The sequence below is a fragment of the Hyperolius riggenbachi genome, chromosome 5 (genome assembly GCF_040937935.1).
Source record: "Hyperolius riggenbachi isolate aHypRig1 chromosome 5, aHypRig1.pri, whole genome shotgun sequence".
In the NCBI taxonomy this organism is placed as follows: domain Eukaryota; kingdom Metazoa; phylum Chordata; class Amphibia; order Anura; family Hyperoliidae; genus Hyperolius; species Hyperolius riggenbachi.
This window is the reverse complement of record NC_090650.1, coordinates 441,307,133-441,329,085: the sequence shown is the minus strand read 5'-3', so window position 1 is coordinate 441,329,085 and position 21,953 is coordinate 441,307,133. Positions and strand designations below refer to the sequence as shown.

Sequence of the window (21,953 nt, the reverse complement as noted above, 5' to 3'; positions counted from 1 at the left end):
CACCTTGCAAATCGCCATGGTAACATCCTCAGTGCAGTCTTCAAAGAAAGCCCAGACTTTGGAGCACCTGCCTCCTTGCTGGCGATTTCTGTTTGCTCCTCTTTTGCCTCTCACTTGAACTTCCACGCTTGTGGTGCCTGAAATTGCGCGCCGCCTACCTTGTGGCACAAGGCGAACTCGTGCAGCAGTGGGTTCTTCAACAAACTCATACGTGCTGCTGCTACGACGGCGATGTTCTCGTTCACAAACAAAATCTGGGTCTATGTCCACATTGTCCATACCCTCCTCTTCCATCTCCTCAAACTCGTCATATGTCATTGTGGGGGGCCGCCGCCGTGGAGTAGAGCTCCCCAGAACAACCTCTGCGCAGCTCACTCCAACGTCGTCTTCCAGATCTTGTCGGCCGACCTCCTGCAATTGCAACCCCTCCTGCCCAACTTGCTCTGGGATTTGGGTTTCCGAGTCCTCCTCGGACTCGCCTTGTATTTCAGTGCGCGGTGCATTTCCCACAGTTAATGGTTGTGAATCCGGGCACAACATTTCTGGCTGTTCCTCCATTGACCTTTGAAAGGTGGAAGTTTGTTGGGCTGGGAATAGCTCCTGCGAATACCCCATTGTGTCCTGAGGTAATTCATCGGACTGGTTATCTGGCAGTTGTGTGCGTGGTGTCGCTGCCGGTTGTGTCAGCTTTGTGCCCACTGGCTCCTTGTAACTGGCTGAGGACTCGGACCTCGTGCGTGATGTGCTGGTGCTGCTTAACCCACTGCTGGACGCTTGAGAGGTCATCCAAGTAATTATCTGGTCCTGTTCTTTTGGATCTGTGAGGGTTGTTGTCCTGGACAACATGGGCGGTATTGAGTGGGTTTTCTTGGGTGCTCCCCTGTGGCCTGTACGTGAACCGTCAGGGGAAACACCTCTTCCCTTGCCCCTTCCTCTTTCACCGGATTTCTTCCTCATTTCACTTATCCTTACAGTACACGCTGACTGGCAGCAGTACAGTGGCAGTACAGAAATGCTATACAGTACCACTATTCCCAGCAGCGACACAGAGCACAATGCTATACAGTGGCGGGTGAGCGGTGTACCACTATTCCCAGCAGCGACACAGAGCACAATGCTATACAGTGGCAGGTGAGCGGTGTACTACTGTTCCCAGGCCCAGCAGACACAGAGTGGAAGTAAACACAATGCTATATAGTCTGGCTGAGCGGTGTACACAGAGTGGCAGTACACACAATGCTATATAGTCTGGCTGAGCGGTGTACACAGAGTGGCAGTACACACAATGCTATATAGTCTGGCTGAGCCGTGTACACAGAGTGGCAGTAAACAATGCTATATATAGCGTGGCTGAGCGAGGTACACAGTGGCAGTACACACAATGCTATATAGTCTGGCTGAGCGGTGTACACACAGTGTCAGTAAACAATGGTATATAGTCTGGCTGAGCGGTGTACACAGAGTGGCAGTACACACAATGCTATATAGTCTGGCTGAGCGGTGTACACAGAGTGGCAGTACACACAATGCTATATAGTCTGGCTGAGCGGTGTACACAGAGTGGCAGTACACACAATGCTATATAGTCTGGCTGAGCCGTGTACACAGAGTGTCAGTAAACAATGGTATATAGTCTGGCTGAGCGGTGTACACAGAGTGTCAGTACACAATGCTATATATAGCGTGGCTGAGCGAGGTACACAGTGGCAGTACACACAATGCTATATAGTCAGGCTGAGCCGTGTACACAGAGTGTCAGTAAACAATGGTATATAGTCTGGCTGAGCGGTGTACACAGAGTGTCAGTAAACAATGCTATATATAGCGTGGCTGAGCGAGGTACACAGTGGCAGTACACACAATGCTATATAGTCAGGCTGAGCCGTGTACACAGAGTGTCAGTAAACAATGGTATATAGTCTGGCTGAGCGGTGTACACAGAGTGTCAGTAAACAATGGTATATAGTCTGGCTGAGCGGTGTACACAGAGTGGCAGTAAACACAATGCTATATATAGCGTGGCTGAGCGAGGTGCACAGTGGCAGTACACACAATGCTATATAGTCAGGCTAAGCCGTGTACACAGAGTGTCAGAAAACACAATGCTATATATAGCGTGGCTGAGCGAGGTGCACAGTGGCAGTACACACAATGTTATATAGCCAGGCTAAGCAGTGTGCACAGAGTGTCAGAAAACACAATGCTATATATAGCGTGGCTGAGCGAGGTACACAGTGGCAGTAAACAATGCTATATATATATAGTGTGGCTGAGCGAGCGGTGTACTACTGTTCCCAGCAGCGACACACAATGACTGGGGGGGACCCTGGCTAGCGTGGCTGGAGAGCGAACTACCCTGCCTGCCTACCCAAAGCTAAACCCACAGAGAAATGGCGGAGATATGACGTGGTTCGGGTATTTATTTACCCGAACCACGTGACCGTTCGGCCAATCAGAGCGCGTTCGGGCCCGAACCACGTGACCCGTTCGGCCAATCACAGCGCTAGCCGAACGTTCGGGGAACGTTCGGCCATGCGCTCTTAGTTCGGCCATATGGCCGAACGGTTTGGCCGAACACCATCAGGTGTTCGGCCGAACTCGAACATCACCCGAACAGGGTGATGTTCTGCAGAACCCGAACAGTGGCGAACACTGTTCGACCAACACTAGTCAATACTTTGTAGAACCACCTTTTGCTGCAATTACAGCTGCCAGTCTTTTAGGGTATGTCTCTACCAGCTTTGCACATCTAGAAACTGAAATCCTTGCCCATTCTTCTTTGCAAAACAGCTCCAGCTCAGTCAGATTAGATGGACAGCGTTTGTGAACAGCAGTTTTCAGATCTTGCCACAGATTATCGATTTAATTTAGATCTGGACTTTGACTGGGCCATTCTAACACATAGATATGTTTTGTTTTAAACCATTCCATTGTTGCCCTGGCTTTATGTTTAGGGTAATTGTCCTGCTGGAAGGTGAACCTCCACCCCAGCCTCAAGTCTTTTGCAGACTCCAAGAGGTTTTCTTCCAAGTTTGCCCTGTATTTGGCTCCATCCATCTTCCCATCAACTCTGACCAGCTTCCCTGTCCCTGCTGAAGAGATGCACCCCCCGAGCATGATGCTGCCACCACCATATTTGACAGTGGGGATGATGTGTTCAGAGTGATGTGCACTGTTAGCTTTCCGCCACACATAGCGTTTTGCATTTTGGCCAAAAAGTTCCATTTTGGTCTCATCTGACCAGAGCACCTTCTTCCACATGGTTGCTGTGTCGCCCACATGGCTTGTGGCAAACTGCAAACGGGACTTCTTATGCTTTCTGTTAACAATGGCTTTCTTCTTGCCACTCTTCCATAAAGGCCAACTTTGTACAGTGCATGACTAATAGTTGTCCTATGGACAGAGTCTCCCACCTGAGCTGTAGATCTCTGCAGCTCGTCCAGAGTCACCATGGGCCTCTTGACTGCATTTCTGATCAGTGCTCTCCTTGTTCGGCCAGTGAATTTAGGTGGATGGCCTTGTCTTGGTAGGTTTACAGTTGTGCCATACTCCTTCCATTTCTGAATGATCGCTTGAACAGTGCTCCGTGGGATGTTCAAGGCTTTGGAAATCGTTTTGTACCCTATGCCTGCTTTAAATTTCTCAATAACTTGATCCCTGACCTGTCTTGTGTGTTCTTTGGACTTCACGGTGTTGTTGCTCCCAATATTCTCTTAGACAACCTCTGAGGCCCTCACAGAGCAGCTGTATTTGTACTGACATTAGATTACACACAGGTGCACGCTATTTAGTCATTAGCACTCATCAGGCAATGTCTATAGGCAACTGACTACACTCAGATCAAAGGGGGCCGAATAATTACGCACACCCCACTTTGCAGTTATTTATTTGTAAACAATGTTTGGAATGATGTATGATTTTCGTTCCACTTCTCATGTGTACACCACTTTGTATTGGTCTTTCACGTAGAATTCCAATAAAATTGATTCATGTTTGTGGCAGTAATATGACAAAAATGTGGAAAACTTCAAGGGGGCCGAATACTTTTGCAACCCACTGTACCCTTCACTCCTACCCCCCCCCCCCCCCCCCCCGCCACACCTACCCTTAACCACCCCCTTCACCACTTCCACCATCAAACGCCGCCCCCCACCACAAAAAGAAAAAAAAAACCATAATTTTACAGGTGCCGCCATAGGGCCTATTGAAATAGCGGCATTGAGGGCTAATTTGGGCGCCCGGGAGAAGCGCCCGCTATTTATCCGGCTATGCATGTGGCGAAATTTCCCATCATTGCCGCTATTTCAATAGGCACCCATGGCTGTTGCCCCCCATGTTTGTAGTATGGTAGTCTTGCTGCAACTTTTTACCTTAATACTCAGTTCTGACAAAATATTGTCAGAACTGGAAGGGATCACTGTGAAAAGAAGAAAATGGTGAGCTTCTGAGAGGAACTGACAGTGAGGTTAGTATGCAATATTCATTTGCAGCTATTTTACTCAGATCAGTTTCCCTTTAAGAAGCAGCCACATTAGCAAGCCATGTGTGTCATGTGATGTCATACCTGTGTCTCCCAGCTCGTATAACGTGAATCCGTCCACATGGAGGTACCCCTCAAATCTCTCTCTGTTCACCCAGCTGGATAAATCCCCATCTTCATATTCTGAATGAGGACAAGAAGACAGATACTATCACGGTGAGAACAACACAAATATTTTTGAACTGATGCAAACATTTTTTTACAATTGAAGCAGATCTCTGGATTGTACAGCGTACTAACTAGGGATGGTCAATGAGAGGGAATAATTTAGAGTTGATGCAGGATTATGCAAATTTTCTATGCAAATGTATGCAGCTTTTAAATGAACCAATCAAATCCTGTTGAGGTAAAATTAGATTTTTCCATTTTAAAGCTGAACAAATTTGCATAATTTTGCATCAACTGGAAATTATTTGCATCTCATTGACCATCACTTGTACTAACTACAGAATTCTTAGTGAGTTTTTAAAGGTTTCCTGAAGTGATAGGAATACAGAGGATGCCCTCTTCATTCTCTTATAAACAATACCAGTTCCCTGGCTGTCATGCTGAGCTTTAAGACGGCCTATTAAAGGATACCAGAGCTGAAATATATAGTAAAAAACATTGTGCACCTGCGCAGAGCACTCCCGGCTACTGGTGGTGCGCAATCAAAGCCATGCGCAGCCGGGCCAGTGCCTGCACAGTAAAGCTCGATCAGGCCAACCAGGAGTAGCTGTCGGGGATATTTGCCAGAGAAAGGAGGGGGATGGAGGAGAATGGGGGGGGGGGGGGAAGCGGTGGGCGTGAGGACTGCTTCATATACATGCCTGCTACCCTCCTTATTACTATATGTTTCAGCTCCGGTATCCTTTAAAAGGGGACCTGAACTCAGAACTTCCTCTCTGCTCTAAAAAACACACAACAGCATAATAACATTTACAGAAAAACATTTCTTTGTTACAGCTGATACAAATTCTGCAATAAATCTGCAGTGTGCCTACTTTTTGCTTTCATGGAAGCAGAGATATTGTTAACAGCCTGTGCTTTCAAATGAGCTTATCTGCCATGGCAGTAAGGTGAAACAGGTAAGAGATCAAATTACACATGTGATTAGTCACAGATGAGGGGGACAGGCTAAGCTCTCTAAATACATACAGGGTGCATTTCTCTCTGTTTTCCTTCTGTCCTGTGCAAGAGTTCAGGTCCACTTTAATGATCCAATCTTGTTTGCACGATCTTACTTCTTCTATGTAATATGAGGGACTATCTAAATTATCCATTCAAAGTATATTTTTGTCTGCTACATAGAATTGGTAAGATTGTACAATCGATATTGCATCACAGATAGGCACTGTTTGGCTTTAGTTGTCACACACCTGCAACAACAATGCGGCCAGTGGAGTCACTCCAGAGTCACAGCATCTGATCTGCATGCTCATTCCGGGGCAGTGACTTAAAGTGAACCTCCAGACTAAAAATTGAGCACTGAGAAGGCCTGGTGTTTCCTTAACAGTTTCACAGCATCAGAACTTTGTTTCTCTTACCCAAGCCTCATTTTTAGCTGCACAGAAAAAAACTGCCCGGGCATTTTTCCCCTGATGCTGTGCAAAGCATGATGGGATTTCTGATGCTGTTCTGCTGTTTTGGTGCAATTTTTTTTTACAGTTGAAGCCTAGCGCACGCAGCTTGGAGGGGTTATCAGGACACAGGACAGTTGGAACTGTGTCTCATGCTCCCTGTCACCTCCTTTCAACCAAAAAGATGGCTGCCCCCATGACAAAGATGGCAGCCCTCATGAATCACAAACATTTGCCTCTTCTTTTAAAACAGGGTGGGTAAAAAATTATATTACCTATCTATTCTAATTAACATAACTAATGTAACTTAATGACAGTATGTTTGTTTAGGCTGAAGTTCCCCTTTAAAGTGAACCTTAAGTCAGAAAAAAAAAATGAGTTTTACTCACCTGGAGCTTCTACCAGCCCCCTGCAGCAGTCCTGTGCCCTCGCAGCCACTCACTAATCCTCTGGTGCCCCGCTGCCAGCCAGTTTCGTTTTTGCCGACAGGCCCGTCAGGACTGGCCACGCGTAGCTTTTTCCGCATTCCCGACTGCAATTAGTGTTATTTCGGGCCGCAACGCGTACAAAAATATGCGTTGCCGCATATCTATGCGTTCGCAATAGCGCTAATTGCAGTCGGGAATGCGGAAAAAGCTACGCGTGGCCAGTCCTGACGGGCCTGTCGGCAAAAACGAAACTAGCTGACAGCGGGGGACCAGAGGATTAGTGAGTGGCTGTGAGGGCACAGGACTGCTGCAGGGGGCTGGTAGAAGGCCCAGGTGAGTAAAACTCATTTTTATTTTCTGGCTTAAGTGTCACTTTAAAGGGAAAATACCAAAAAAAGAAGAGTTTCACTTACCTGGTGCTCCTGCCAACCCCTGCAGCCTTTCTGTGCCCGCATCATCCTGGAACGATCCTCCGGTCCCCCGCCGCGGGTAAGTTTCATATCGCTGACTTACAAGTTGGCGGCCACTGCGCCTGAGTGGCCCATGCATCCTCCCTCTCGCTCTTTTCACCATTGCCGTCCTGCACAGCAAGAGACATCTCTTCCTGCGCAGGACAGGGACGTGAGCGAAAGCGAGAATACTTAGGCCACTCAGGCGCAGTGGCCGCCAACTTGTAAGTCAGCGATATGAAACTTACCCGCGGCGGGGGACCGGAGGATCGTTCCAGGGTGGGGAGGGCACAGAACGGCTGCAGGGGGCTGGCAGGAGCACCAGGTAAGTGGAACTCTTCTTTTTTTTTAAGTATCTTTAGGTTCTCTTTAAAGTATTAGAGGCGGAGCATCAGCACAGAAGTCAGGCAACCGACATTGTTTCTTAGAGAATGAAAACGGCCCTTGCGTGATTCAGACAAAACACATGGAAGCGCGCCCAGGGGAAACCTGCCCTAAAACATTCAGTCCTTGTCACTGCTGCTGCTGCTGTTTGTACAAATGGAGGCTTTTTAAAAGACTCACCGTCATACACAAAGAAAGTAGAGTCTTTAAACACCAGGATGGCCGGGACCTCGTTCAGCTTGACATACTGCAGGATAGAACACAAAGTAATGCTAAAATCAACAACAAACACATTGTTCCAGTTTCTGGTCGATTAGACATCATTGTATGAACGTTTGCTAAATGATATCCACTGATCCACACACTGACAGCGCCCAACTGCATTTCCCCTGGAGAGTTATAATTCTAGCCCAGGTACAAACTGCCTCCCCCGCCTACGATATATAATATATATATCTCTATCTATCTATATATATGTGTGTGTGTGTGTGTGTGTGTGTGTGTGTGTGTGTGTGTGTGTGTGTGTGTGTGTGTGTGTGTGTGTGTGTGTGTGTGTGTGTGTGTGTGTGTGTGTTTGAAATGATTATGGGCACCTTTACAGTTCTATTGCAAGCCCAGCAAAGTAAAGGAGCCATTAGACTAACAACATTTTTGGTCGGACTGGAGCCTAATTTTCCAGTACGGGAAGAGTTAAAAAAAAAAACAAAAAAAAAACTTACACAGCAAAAAAGAGCTCCTCTGAGCTCTCAGACCCATTGGGTGGAATGCAGTCCTGTTTTCTGAAGCACTTATACATCAAAGAAACAGTAAGAGACAACTTCAGATAAGGTTTTACTGCAGGGAAATTCAAAGGATCATTATCTCTGCTCTGTTTTATAGTTTAAAGTACAGAGTGGTTTTTAAACTGCAAATATGATAAAATGATCCCCCAAAAAAGTTATATAACTGAAAATAAAAAGGAGTCTTTTCTTTGCTCCTAATTTTCTATACATTATCCGTACTACACATACATTTCATTAGATCATAAGATTTTTTTTAGATTCAGGTTTGCGTTAAATGTGATACAGAAAGACAGGTCAGCTTTTTACATAAGTTTGTCTTGTGCTTTTTCCTTCGAACATAGAAAACAAATCCCACCCAATAGCTACCAATCTGGGTAATCAATTAACCAGCACACAGCTAGTGGTTTTGATTTGCTCTAACCATCACAAGCAATACTAACCTCCGGCAAGACTTCCTCCGATGCAGAGAAGAAGTACGTGTACACGATAAGCTCTGACGCCACTTCAATGAACTTTTCCTATAAAAAAACAAAAAAAACAAACACACACACTGTGGTGAGTGTACAGATATTTCATCAACTTATCAATAAATTAAACCATGCAAGCAAGAAAAGCATCTTTATGTCCCCTGACAGTTCCCTAATCTAATACAACACATTAGATGTAACACGGCAGGCACATTCCTCCTCTGCTGTCCATCACATGATCTGAATTCTCCTGCTTCCGATTAGTGGCACCTCTGGAGAGGGACTGAGTGTGCAGCCAATAAGCAGTCCCTGCATCTGCTGCTGGCTGGGAACAGGGCGGGGCTTTTAAGCTGCTACATTTTATTCACAACACCAGTGTTTGAGCAGGATTGCTGGTCTCTTGCTCAGAATTACCCCACTAATTTCCAGATACCCCGCCCGTCACTGCAAGGGCAGCTCCTCTGACAAGACAACACTACAGCTAATTCAGCATCCGATACAAAAAGGTGTCAGAAGTCAGGAGGCTTATATCATGTCACAGCGGAGGCATAGCTAAATAAAGGTTTTATCTAGCAGACAATAAAGTTCATCTTTCTACCTTTAAAGTGGACTCAACGCCGACGTATACGAAGAGCACCGGGTGACGCTTCTGGACGTGTTCAAACATCTGCTGGCTGGGGAGCTGCCGTATAAGAGGCCTGAAAAACAGCAAATATCACAGCAATGACATATCTATATAGTACAGTATATGAATAACCCCAAATATCATCCCATTCTGCCGTTGCTTTGTTCCGACATCTGGTGACATACAGCTCTGGGCACAGCCCTCCCCCTATTGTTTCATGTTTTTGCTGTATATCCTCTGCCATAGTGCCGAACCCCAGGGCTCCACTAACTCAACATCAGAGACCTCCCATGGTGCAGGACCCCAGAGCTCCACCAACCCAGTATCAGAGACCACCCATAGTGCTGGACCCCAGAGATCCACCAACCCAGCATCAGAGACCATACATGGTGCAGGACCCCAGAGCTCCACCAACCCAGCATCAGAGACCACCCATAGTGCTGGACCCCAGAGATCCACCAACCCAGCATCAGAGACCATACATGGTGCAGGACCCCAGAGCTCCACCAACCCAGTATCAGAGACCACCCATAGTGCAGGACCCCAGAGATCCACCAACCCAGCATCAGAGACCATACATGGTGCAGGACCCCAGAGCTCCACCAACCCAGTATCAGAGACCACCCATGGTGCAGAACCCAGAGCTCCACTAACCCAGCATCAGAGACCATCCATGGTGCAGAACCCAGAGCTCCACCAACCCAGTATCAGAGACCATCCATGGTGCAGAACCCAGAGCTCCACCAACCCAGCATCAGAGACAATCCATGGTGCAGGACCCCAGAGCTCCACCAACCCAGCATCAGAGACCACCCATGGTGCAGGACCCCAGAGCTACACCAACCCAGCATCAGAGACCATCTATGGTGCAGGACCCCAGAGCTCCACTAACCCAGCATCAGAGACCACCCATGGTGCAGGACCCCAGAGCTACACCAACCCAGCATCAGAGACCATACATGGTGCAGGACCCCAGAGCTCCACCAACCCAGTATCAGAGACCATCCATGGTGCAGAATCCCACGGCTCCACCAACTCGTACCTTCTCCAAAGAGGCATTGCTCTACTATAGCAGAGCTAGGTGTCTGCACAGCACCCGGCCCCAAACTGTGACCTGGGGATCAAATCCCGATCTCTTGGAGCAACATTTGTTCTACATTTGTGAACACACCTTTACATCCAGATACACAGTCTTGTATCGTCAATGCCCGGCTACTCACCCAGCAACTCTGTTTGCAAATTCAATGATGTCCTCCTTTGTTCGCGGACCTCTATAATTGTACGCCATATCTCCTTTTAACCTAAAAGAGAAATATAATAGCCTCGGTTATCCAGCATGGACAGGGATCGGCTGATGTGCGTCACCGCTCGTCTGCCCGGATCGATTCCCGCTCGTCCCCGCGGGCGCTTCCTTATCTTCCGCTCGACTACCCGCTATTGTCCGCCCGCGGGGATCAAGCAGGGAATCGATCCGGTGGGTCATCAGGCCTGTCGGAAATGATCAATCGAGCCATCAGCGGCTCGATTGATAAAGGGAAACGTACTGTGTATTCCCAGCATAAGAGACACAGGATCAGCAGGAGAGTCAGGCAACTGGTATTATTTTAAAAGGAAAAATCCATATCCTTCTCAGTTTAGGATAACAGATAAAATCAAGAGTCTTCAGTGTCTCTTTAAGGCTACTTACACACTAAGACGTTGCGTTTTAGGGGACGTTATGGTCGCATACCGTGCCCCTAACGCAACGCCTGCTGGTGTGGGAGAGGACGTTAGAGTGAGCCGCGTTAGGCGGCTCTATCCGCATAAGGTCTCCCAGAGTGGCACTGATTGGCCGGCGGGACAACGTGATGTGGACGCATCACGTGGTCCCGCCGGCCAATCAGCGGCCGCCAGTGCAGTGCATATTAAGTAGCCATGTGCGCGGCTATTGTAGCGGCATCTCCTTGCCACCTCTCCGCCCCCCACTGAGCATGTGCAAACAGTCGCGGCTATAGCCGCTCTAACGCCGTTGCATGCTGCACTTTCACTACAACGTGCAGCGTTACATGTAACGCAACGTGGGCTGTGTGAACAGCCCACTTGTGTTACATTGCTGTGCATTGGGGGAGCGTTACAGGCTGCACTAACGGGCGCCTGTAACGTCTCACTGTGAAAGCAGCCTAAGAGTTAATAGAAAAGATAGGCCTAACTAATACTGTATTATACTTCATACAAAGCCGATCTGCTATGGTAATGCAAGAGGAAAACAACACACGCACGCACGCACGCACGCACGCACGCACGCACACACGCACACACACACACCACCCTGAGAGACACACAACCACACACACACACACACACACACACACACACACACACTGTATACACACACACACACTGTATACACACACACACACACACACACACACACACACACACACACTGTATACACACACACACACACACACACACACACACACACCACCCTGAGAGACACACACACACACACACACACACACACACTGTACACACACACACACACACATATATAGTGTGGAGTACTTACAGTTTTATTGTTGGGAAACCACGGACCCCAAATTCGGAGGCAATACCTGCAAAGAGTAAAATGTAAAGCTCTTCACTGTGACAGGTTAAATCAGAAGCTCCAAAATGTGTCAAGTAGGGATGGTCGCTGGATTCTGCGGAATTATAAATTCCGTGATTCCGGACGGAATTCGGTGATTCCGGTTCCGATGCGACGGAACGGAATTGCTATAGCGCTAAGGCGGAATTTTACGGAATTCAAATTTTTTCCCCACTGAACTGATTTCTGCCTAATAAGAAGAATTTCTACTCGATAGACTCCTTCCCCATTCCTCGATTGGAGCGTCTCGTCTTCCAGGGAATTGTAGGATTTCAAAAGCCAGCTTACATACCTTAGCCGGGAATTGAACCCAGGTCTAGTGCGTGGTAGGTAGCTCTCTTCACCACTATACCACCACCAACACTACATGCTGAAGCCAGCCTAGCATGTACCATTATGATATATCCATGAGAAAAATGAGCTTGCTTAGGGAATTGTAGGATTTCAAAATCCAGCTTACATACATTGGCCGGGAATAGAACCCAGGCCTACCGCTCTGTAGGCTGCTATCCTAACCATTATACCACCAACACATCACACTACAATGCTACATACTGAAGCCAGCCTAGCATGTACCATTGTGATATACCCAAGAGAAAAATTAGCTCTCTCTCGCTCTCTCTCTCTCTCTCTAGGACTTGATGCCATTGAACTGAATTTTCAGCTTAAAACCATCAACTGATACCGGCAGAATTTCAGTCAATTTTGGAATTCTCCTGGATTTAAAAAGCAATTCCGTTCCGACCAAACGGAACGACCAATTTCCGCCTAAAATTGTGGAAAATACAATTCCGTGGAAAGCGGTGACCATCCCTACTAGAGAGAGAGAGAGAGAGAGAGAGAGAGAGAGAGATTAATCTACATGGCTATCTGGGGTTCTCTTCGGACAACTGTTGAACACAAAAGGCAAGGCCATGCCTGGGTGGGCTTGAACCACCACACCAACCTTGCAGTTAACAGCCAAACGTGCTAACTAATTGTGCCACAGAGACTGTGTACCGCAAAGGCTGTGCACACAGTTGCTGTTGAATGATTTTATGGGGATGTATGTGTGTCTTTTGGAGGGAGGAAGTAAGTCTGCTCCAAGAAGTTTCAGCATGTAGTGTTGGTGGTATAATGGTTAGGATAGCAGCCTACCAAGTGGTAGGCCTGGGTTTGATTCCCGGCCAATGTATGTAAGCAGGGCTGTATTTAGGGTTTGGGCTCCCCTAGGCACACCAAACCTACGGCGCCCCCTAGGAGAACCTTGGCGGCGCGCAAAGCGCGCCGCGGCGAAAAGTGGGCGTGGCCACAGAATGCAGTGGGCGTGTCCATAACGCTGTGGGTGTGGCTAATTAAAATATCCTCGTAACAGTGCAGCCCAAAGTCAGTGGGGCCATGGTTTCTCCCTGGGTATGAGTAGAGTGACCTTAAAAAAGCAAGTAGGAAATGTCCCCCCCCCCAAAAAAAACCCCACACATTAGCCAGTGTTCTCTCGCACAAAATAGTAGTAGGTATTAGAGTGTGAGCTCCCCTGAGAAAAGTCAGTAACATGACTGTTCTCTGCAAAGTGCTGCAGAATATGCCAGTGCTATATAAATACATAATAATATGGTAGGACATTAGACTATGGGAGAATTAGATTGTAAGTTCCTCAGAGGATAGTCAGTGACATGACTACGTACTCCGTGAAGTACTGCTGAAGATGTAAGTACAATATAGTACAGTGGTATGGCAGCATGATGGCGTAGTGGTTAGCACTCTCGCCTTGCAGCGCTGGGTTCCTGGTTCGAATCCTAGCCAGGTCAACATCTGCAAGGAGTTTGTATGTTCTCCCTTTGTCTGTGTGTATTTCCTTAAGACACTCTGGTTTCCTCCCACATCCCAACAACATACGATACAGATAAGTATAATGTTAATTGGCTTCCCCTAAAAATTGGCCCTAGACTACGATACATACATAGACATATGACTATGGTAGGGATTAGATTGTGAGCACCTCTGTGGGACAGTTATGTGACAAAACAATACATACTCTGTACAGCGCTGCGTAATATGTTGGCGCTATATAAATAATTAGTATAAGTACAGTAGCCAGGTCTATAGGTGTCCAAATGTAGACATACTATAGGTGTCCCCAGTATAGATATCCAGGTCTATAGGTATCCCCAGTTTAGGTAGTAGTCAGGGGCGTAACTAGAAATCACTGGGCCCTCTTGCAAGAATTTGGATGGGCCCCCCCCCCATAGGTGCCAAATAATCATAATGTGGCAGTGTTTCACCATAAAATAATCGCAATGTGTGCAGCATTTCAGCAGAGAATAATCACAAGTGTAACATTTCAGCAAAGAATAATCGCAATGTGGGCAGCATTTCACCAGAAAATAATCGCAATGAGTGCAACATTTCAGCAGAGAATAATTGCAATGTGGACAACATTTCACCAGAAAATAATCACAATGTGGGCAACATTTCACCAGAAAATAATCGCAATGAATGCAACATTTCAGCAAAGAATAATCGCAATGTGGGCAACATTTCACCAGAAAATAATCGCAATGTGGGCAACATTTCACCAGAAAATAATCGCAATGAGTGCAACATTTCAGCAAAGAATAATCGCAATGTGGGCAACATTTCAGCAGAGAATAATTGCAATGTGGGCAACATTTCACCAGAAAATAATCCCAATGTGGGCAACATTTCAGCAAAGAATAATCGCAATGTGGGCAACATTTCAGCAGAGAATAATTGCAATGTGGGCAACATTTCACCAGAAAATAATCACAACGTGGGCAGCATTTCAGCAGTAAATCACACAGTGGGCAGCATAACACCAGTGGGCTGGCTGAGTACCTGGCTGGGTGAGCGGGTAGTGGGCTGGCTGGGTAGCTGGGTGAGCAAGCAGTGGGCAGGCTGAGTAATTAATTCAAGTATTTGTATAGCGCCTTTCTCCTGTCGGACTCAAAGCACTTGCGAGGCAGCCACTAGAGCGCACTCAGTAGGCAGTAGCAATGTTAAGGAGACTTGCCCAAGAAACTCCTTACTGAATAGGTGCTGGCTTACTGAACATGCAGAGCCGAGATTTGAACCCAGGTCTCCTGTGTCAGAGGCAGAGTCCTTAACCATTACACTTCCAGCCACTGCCTGGCTAAGCGAGCGGGCAGTGGGCTGGGTACCAGGCTGGGCGAGCGGGCAGGCTGGGTGGCTGGGCGAGCGGGCAGTGGGTTGGCTGGGTACCTGGCTGGGCGAGCGGGCAGTGGACTGGCTTGGTACCTGGCTGGGCGAGCGGGCAGTGGGCTGGCTGGGAAAGCGGGCAGTGGGCTGGCTGGGAAAGCGGGCAGTGGGCTGGCTGGGAAAGCGGGCAGTGGGCTGGCTGGGTACCTGGCTGGGCATGCAGGCTGGCTGGGTACCTGGCTGGGTACCTGGCTGGGCATGCAGGCTGGCTGGGTACCTGGCTGGGCATGCGGGCTGGCTGGGCATACGGGCTGGCTGGGTACCTGGCTGGGCAGCGGGCTGGCTGGGTACCTGGCTGGGCATGCAGGCTGGCTGGGTACCTGGCTGGGCAGCGGGCTGGCTGGGTACCTGGCTGGGCATGCGGGCTGGCTGGGTACCTGGCTGGGCAGCGGGCTGGCTGGGTACCTGGCTGGGCATGCGGGCTGGCTGGGTACCTGGCTGGGCAGCGGGCTGGCTGGGTACCTGGCTGGGCATGCGGGTTGGCTGGGTACCTGGCTGGGCAGCGGGCTGGCTGGGTACCTGGCTGGGCTTGCAGGCTGGCTGGGTACCTGGCTGGGTAGCCGGCTGGCTGGGTACCTGGCTGGGCAGCGGGCTGGCTGGGTACCTGGCTGGGCAGCGGGCTGGCTGGGTACCTGGCTGGGCAGCGGGCTGGCTGGGTACCTGGCTGGGCAGCGGGCTGGCTGAGTACCTGGCTGGGCAGCGGGCTGGCTGGGTACCTGGCTGGGCAGCGGGCTGGCTGGGTACCTGGCTGGGCATGCAGGCTGGCTGGGTACCTGGCTGGGCATGCAGGCTGGCTGGGTACCTGGCTGGGCATGCAGGCTGGCTGGGTACCTGGCTGGGCAGCGGGCTGGCTGGGTACCTGGCTGGGCAGCGGGCTGGCTGGGTACCTGGCTGGGCAGCGGGCTGGCTGGGTACCTGGCTGGGCAGCGGGCTGGCTGGGTACCTGGCTGGGCAGCAGGCTGGCTGGGTACCTGGCTGGGCAGCGGGCTGGCTGGGTACCAGGCTGGGCAGCGGGCTGGCTGGGTACCTGGCTGGGCATGCGGGCTGGGTACCTGGCTGGGCAGCGGGCTGGCTGGGTACCTGGCTGGGCATGCGGGCTGGCTGGGTACCTGGCTGGGCAGCGGGCTGGCTGGGTACCTGGCTGGGCAGCGGGCTGGCTGGGTACCTGGCTGGGCATGCGGGCTGGCTGGGTACCTGGCTGGGCATGCGGGCTGGCTGGGTACCTGGCTGGGCATGCGGGCTGGCTGGGTACCTGGCTGGGCAGCGGGCTGGCTGGGTACCTGGCTGGGCAGCGGGCTGGCTGGGTACCTGGCTGGGCAGCGGGCTGGCTGGGTACCTGGCTGGGTATGCTGGCTGGGTACCTGGCTGGGCATGCGGGCTGGGTACCTGGCTGGGCAGCGGGCTGGCTGGGTACCTGGCTGGGCAGCGGGCTGGCTGGGTACCTGGCTGGGCATGCGGGCTGGCTGGGTACCTGGCTGGGCAGCGGGCTGGCTGGGTACCTGGCTGGGCAGCGGGCTGGCTGGGTACCTGGCTGGGTAGCGGGCTGGCTGGGTACCTGGCTGGGCAGCGGGCTGGCTGGGTACCTGGCTGGGCATGCGGGCTGGCTGGGTACCTGGCTGGGCATGCGGGCTGGCTGGGTACCTGGCTGGGCAGCGGGCTGGCTGGGTACCTGGCTGGGCAGCGGGCTGGCTGGGTACCTGGCTGGGCAGCGGGCTGGCTGGGTACCTGGCTGGGTATGCTGGCTGGGTACCTGGCTGGGCATGCGGGCTGGGTACCTGGCTGGGCAGCGGGCTGGCTGGGTACCTGGCTGGGCATGCGGGCTGGCTGGGTACCTGGCTGGGCATGCGGGCTGGCTGGGTACCTGGCTGGGCAGCGGGCTGGCTGGGTACCTGGCTGGGCAGCGGGCTGGCTGGGTACCTGGCTGGGCAGCGGGCTGGCTGAGTACCTGGCTGGGCAGCGGGCTGGCTGGGTACCTGGCTGGGCAGCGGGCTGGCTGGGTACCTGGCTGGGCATGCAGGCTGGCTGGGTACCTGGCTGGGCATGCAGGCTGGCTGGGTACCTGGCTGGGTACCGGGCTGGCTGGGTACCTGGCTGGGCAGCGGGCTGGCTGGGTACCTGGCTGGGCAGCAGGCTGGCTGGGTACCTGGCTGGGCAGCAGGCTGGCTGGGTACCTGGCTGGGCAGCGGGCTGGCTGGGTACCAGGCTGGGCAGCGGGCTGGCTGGGTACCTGGCTGGGCATGCGGGCTGGGTACCTGGCTGGGCAGCGGGCTGGCTGGGTACCTGGCTGGGCATGCGGGCTGGCTGGGTACCTGGCTGGGCAGCGGGCTGGCTGGGTACCTGGCTGGGCAGCGGGCTGGCTGGGTACCTGGCTGGGCATGCGGGCTGGCTGGGTACCTGGCTGGGCATGCGGGCTGGCTGGGTACCTGGCTGGGCAGCGGGCTGGCTGGGTACCTGGCTGGGCAGCGGGCTGGCTGGGTACCTGGCTGGGCAGCGGGCTGGCTGGGTACCTGGCTGGGTATGCTGGCTGGGTACCTGGCTGGGCATGCGGGCTGGGTACCTGGCTGGGCATGCGGGCTGGCTGGGTACCTGGCTGGGCATGCGGGCTGGCTGGGTACCTGGCTGGGCAGCGGGCTGGCTGGGTACCTGGCTGGGCAGCGGGCTGGCTGGGTACCTGGCTGGGTAGCGGGCTGGCTGGGTACCTGGCTGGGCAGCGGGCTGGCTGGGTACCTGGCTGGGCATGCGGGCTGGCTGGGTACCTGGCTGGGCATGCGGGCTGGCTGGGTACCTGGCTGGGCAGCGGGCTGGCTGGGTACCTGGCTGGGCAGCGGGCTGGCTGGGTACCTGGCTGGGCAGCGGGCTGGCTGGGTACCTGGCTGGGTATGCTGGCTGGGTACCTGGCTGGGCATGCGGGCTGGGTACCTGGCTGGGCAGCGGGCTGGCTGGGTACCTGGCTGGGCATGCGGGCTGGCTGGGTACCTGGCTGGGCAGCGGGCTGGCTGGGTACCTGGCTGGGCAGCGGGCTGGCTGGGTACCTGGCTGGGTAGCGGGCTGGCTGGGTACCTGGCTGGGCATGTGGGCTGGCTGGGTACCTGGCTGGGCATGTGGGCTGGCTGGGTACCTGGCTGGGCAGCGGGCTGGCTGGGTACCTGGCTGGCTGGGCGAGCTGGCTCCTGGCTGGGTAGCTGGGCTGCAGTTGCCAGCGTGTCCTTCGCGCTTCTCCCGACTTGCTCCCGCCCTCCAGCAGAGTGGCAGACATGATCGTGAACTCTGTATGCCGCCGCCTGGTCTAGTGACGTCACTAGACCAGGAGGCGGCATGCAGAGTTCAGGATCATGTCCTGACTTCCTGACTCCTGTCCGGCCGCTGCCACTGTGCTGGAGGGCGGGGGTGAGAGCCCCCCTCTCCGTCTGTAGGTGCGCTCTCCGCACCGCCCCCCCCTCGGGCAAATAAATAAAAAAAAAATTAAAAAAAAAAATTATGAATAAAAAAAAAAAGAAAAAAAAAGAAAAAAAAAAATTATTGAACTACAGGTGGCCGCCCCCCCCGAGGACCCGCCCATGGCACCGGCCCACGGGTGCCTCTTAATAGATACGGCCCTGTATGTAAGCTGGTTTTTGAAATCCTACAATTCCCTAAGCAAGCTCATTTTTCTCTTGGATATATCACAATGGTACATGCTAGGCTGGCTTCAGCATGTAGCATTGTAGTGTGTTGTGTTGGTAGTATAATGGTTAGGATAGCAGCCTACCGAGCACTAGACCTGAGTTCAATTCCCGGCCAATATATGTAAGCTGGCTTTTGAAATCCTACAATTCCCTAAGCAAGCTCATTTTTCTCTTGGATATATCACAATGGTACATGCTAGGCTGGCTTCAGCATGTAGCATTGTAGTGTGTTGTGTTGGTGGTATAATGGTTAGGATAGCAGCCTACCGAGCACTAGACCTGGGTTCAATTCCCGGCCAATATATGTAAGCTGGCTTTTGAAATCCTACAATTCCCTAAGCAAGCTCATTTTTCTCTTGGATATATCACAATGGTACATGCTAGGCTGGCTTCAGCATGTAGTGTTGGCATAGTGGTGAAGAGAGCTACCTACCAAGCACTAGACCTGGGTTCAATTCCCGGCCAAGGTATGTAAGCTGGCTTTTGAAATCCTCCAATTCCCTGGAGGAAGGAGGGAAGGAGGGAGAAAAAGGACTAAGGGAACAGTCAATAGGGTCTATGGGCTACCATATAGCATAAACAAGGTTCCATTTGCGATTAATTTTTCAGCTGGAATCCTGAATTCCGCAAAAATCCGGCGGAATTTTCATAGCGACGGAATTCAGCGCTGGCGGAATCCGCGAATTCCGTCGGAACGGAATTTGCTCTTTCCGATCATCCTTAGTGTCAAGAACCACCTTACAGGTCATTGACAGCCCCCACTCACTCCGCCCTTCCACAATACCCCTACCCCTCCCCCCAGTGACATCACCAGTCCACCACACTTCCCCTCCCCCATATAGCTCCCACCCTTACCCCCCCTATACATATATACACACACACACACGGTTCCCACATCTTGTCCCTCCATCGATCCTCCCCCGCGTACATTGAATAAAGGCACCTGGACATTTAGGCGCCCAATAATGCAGATAGTAAAATATTGGAATTAAATTCCGATATTTTACTATGGCCATACCTAGCCTTACTCTCTACTCTCACACAGAACCCTGACACCTAACCCTTAACCCCCTCCACCGCACAAACTACCTACCTAACGCCTAACCCTCAACCACACTCACACAAAACAACCCCACCCCCCTCCCCGCACGCTAGCTACCGAAGCGCTCACTTCCGCCGGAAGCAGTGCGATGAGATCATCGCAGCCATGGATATTGGAAATGGGCCCTTAACCTAACCACCACCATTTCTCTCTCCCCCCCCCCCCACCCTCCAAACCACCACCACCACACTCACTTCTGGGGATAAAAGCAAAATTTTAAGGCCCAAATATTTTACGTTGGTGCCTATGACAGTGCCCAATTAGTTCACTAGCCGCTTGTGTCCAAATTTGGTGCAAATCCTGTCTTTCTGTCTTTTGTACAGTGAGTGTGTGTGTGTGTGTGTGTGTCAGGCAACTTGGCGGCTGATCGACCATCCAATTCAATTATTAATGCGACAGGCTCAGCTCATTCCCTGAATATTTCATCCTGAAATCGGACGGGAATCAGCCTGTTGAATATGGGCAGTTTCAACCAAAAGACAAATTTATCTCTAATCAGATTCAATCTCTTTGTCAAATCTGCCCATAATCGTCAGGTCTATGGCTACCTAAACTCTGGTTCCCCATTCTTTACAGCAAACATTCTGGGTAAGAGGTGGGAAAAGAGCTCATAGGAGATGTCAGCCAGGACCCTGGACATCCACCACGCCCTAGTCATGTGCCCAGATGCCTCCTGGTTGATCCAGGTGTCTCTCTTGGTATTAAACTAATCTTTACTAAACCCTCTCCCACCAGACCACGGCATAGAAGTAAACATTAAAGAAAGTGCACCTACTTGAATGGACGGTCGCGTCCATCTTTCCAACTCTCACCGGGGAGCCGCTGGACCTCATCTCAATGCCGACCTCATTCCAGACCGGCTCCAACTTCTTACAGTGACCGCACCAGGGGGCGTAAAACTGCAGCAATCAGATATTATACACACCGCATGTTACAGAGGAAATGTACCGCAAATAATGTAACACATAAAAGTGCTTATTTTTTTTACAATATTACTACTTATTTAGGGGAAACATCTTTAGTCCTGTCAGGTGCATCACAGCAGAATGTTTGTATACTCAGTGTTCCAAAGCCAGTACAATGAATACCTGGTCTCCCAGAATGCTGTGAGAAATAATTCTGCATAGCTAAACAGTCTAGGCTGTGACATCACTGGGAGGGTGGAGCTACATACCAATACACAGCAATATATAGATATAGGAAGTGTTTCTGATGCTGAAATCAGGATAAGTCATGTAAAAGTGGCTATCCTGAATGATTACCTGCATTCTACTATATGTCACTACAGGGCCTCTTTAACATTATAGTAAAACTGAAGTGAGAGGAATAAGGAGGCTGCCATCTTTAACCTCTTAAAATAATCTAGTTGCCATGCTTCTCGTTTAACCATAAGGGTTTTTTCCCATGTACCAGAACAATTTTCACATTTCAACGCTCCTCCCTTTCATTCGCCAATAACTTTATCACTACTTGTCACAGCAAAATGATCTATATCTTTTTCATCAATTAGACTTTCTTTGGGTTGTACATTTTGCTAGGAATTATTTTATTGTAAATGCATTGTAATGGGAATTATAAGAAAAAACTGAGATAAAAGCCACATGTTTTATTTGCTAATTTGTCCTGGTCATTACAGTGTTTAAATGTCCCTAGTACAATGTATGGTGACAATCGTTTATTTGGAAATAAAAGGTGTATTTTTCTGTTTTGCGTCCTTCACCAGTTACAAGAACTTATTTTGCAAAAATAACAGTAATATAACCTCATGACATACATATTAAAAAAAAGTTGTGTCCCTAAGGTAATTTATTTAAAACAAAAGTGATTTATTTTGGTAAATATGGGAGGGGAGGAAAGGGGTTAATTAGTTATTTTATGTATTCTTATTTAAAGAAACTATAAAGCCAAATAAAATGAATGCTTTTAACTTCTATTTATGTTAAGCACTATAGCTAGTGCTAAAACGCCGCATCCCCGCGGTAAAGCGAGGGGATTATACCCCCCAAATCACCTGTGCAAAATCCACGACTTTCTTGGTCGTGGATTTTGCTGCCCGGGGAGGCAGAGCTTTCAGCCGCAGCTCTGCCTCCAATCGCGTCAATCCACGGAG

The 21,953-nt window shown here is 50.6% G+C and overlaps 1 protein-coding gene across 1 annotated transcript in view; it reads right to left on the bottom strand.

Annotated features, from left to right (window-relative positions):
* Positions 1–21,953, bottom strand: part of TMX3 (thioredoxin related transmembrane protein 3) — a 69,551-nt gene that overhangs the window by 27,956 nt on the left and 19,642 nt on the right. Inside the window, exons 4-10 of the mRNA XM_068238116.1 lie at positions 20,619–20,742; positions 11,783–11,828; positions 10,455–10,535; positions 9,208–9,307; positions 8,583–8,660; positions 7,541–7,607; positions 4,565–4,663 (exon numbers count right to left, since the gene is read on the bottom strand). Coding sequence (XP_068094217.1) covers positions 4,565–4,663; positions 7,541–7,607; positions 8,583–8,660; positions 9,208–9,307; positions 10,455–10,535; positions 11,783–11,828; positions 20,619–20,742 — 595 coding nt within the window. The remainder of the gene's footprint in view (positions 1–4,564; positions 4,664–7,540; positions 7,608–8,582; positions 8,661–9,207; positions 9,308–10,454; positions 10,536–11,782; positions 11,829–20,618; positions 20,743–21,953) is intronic.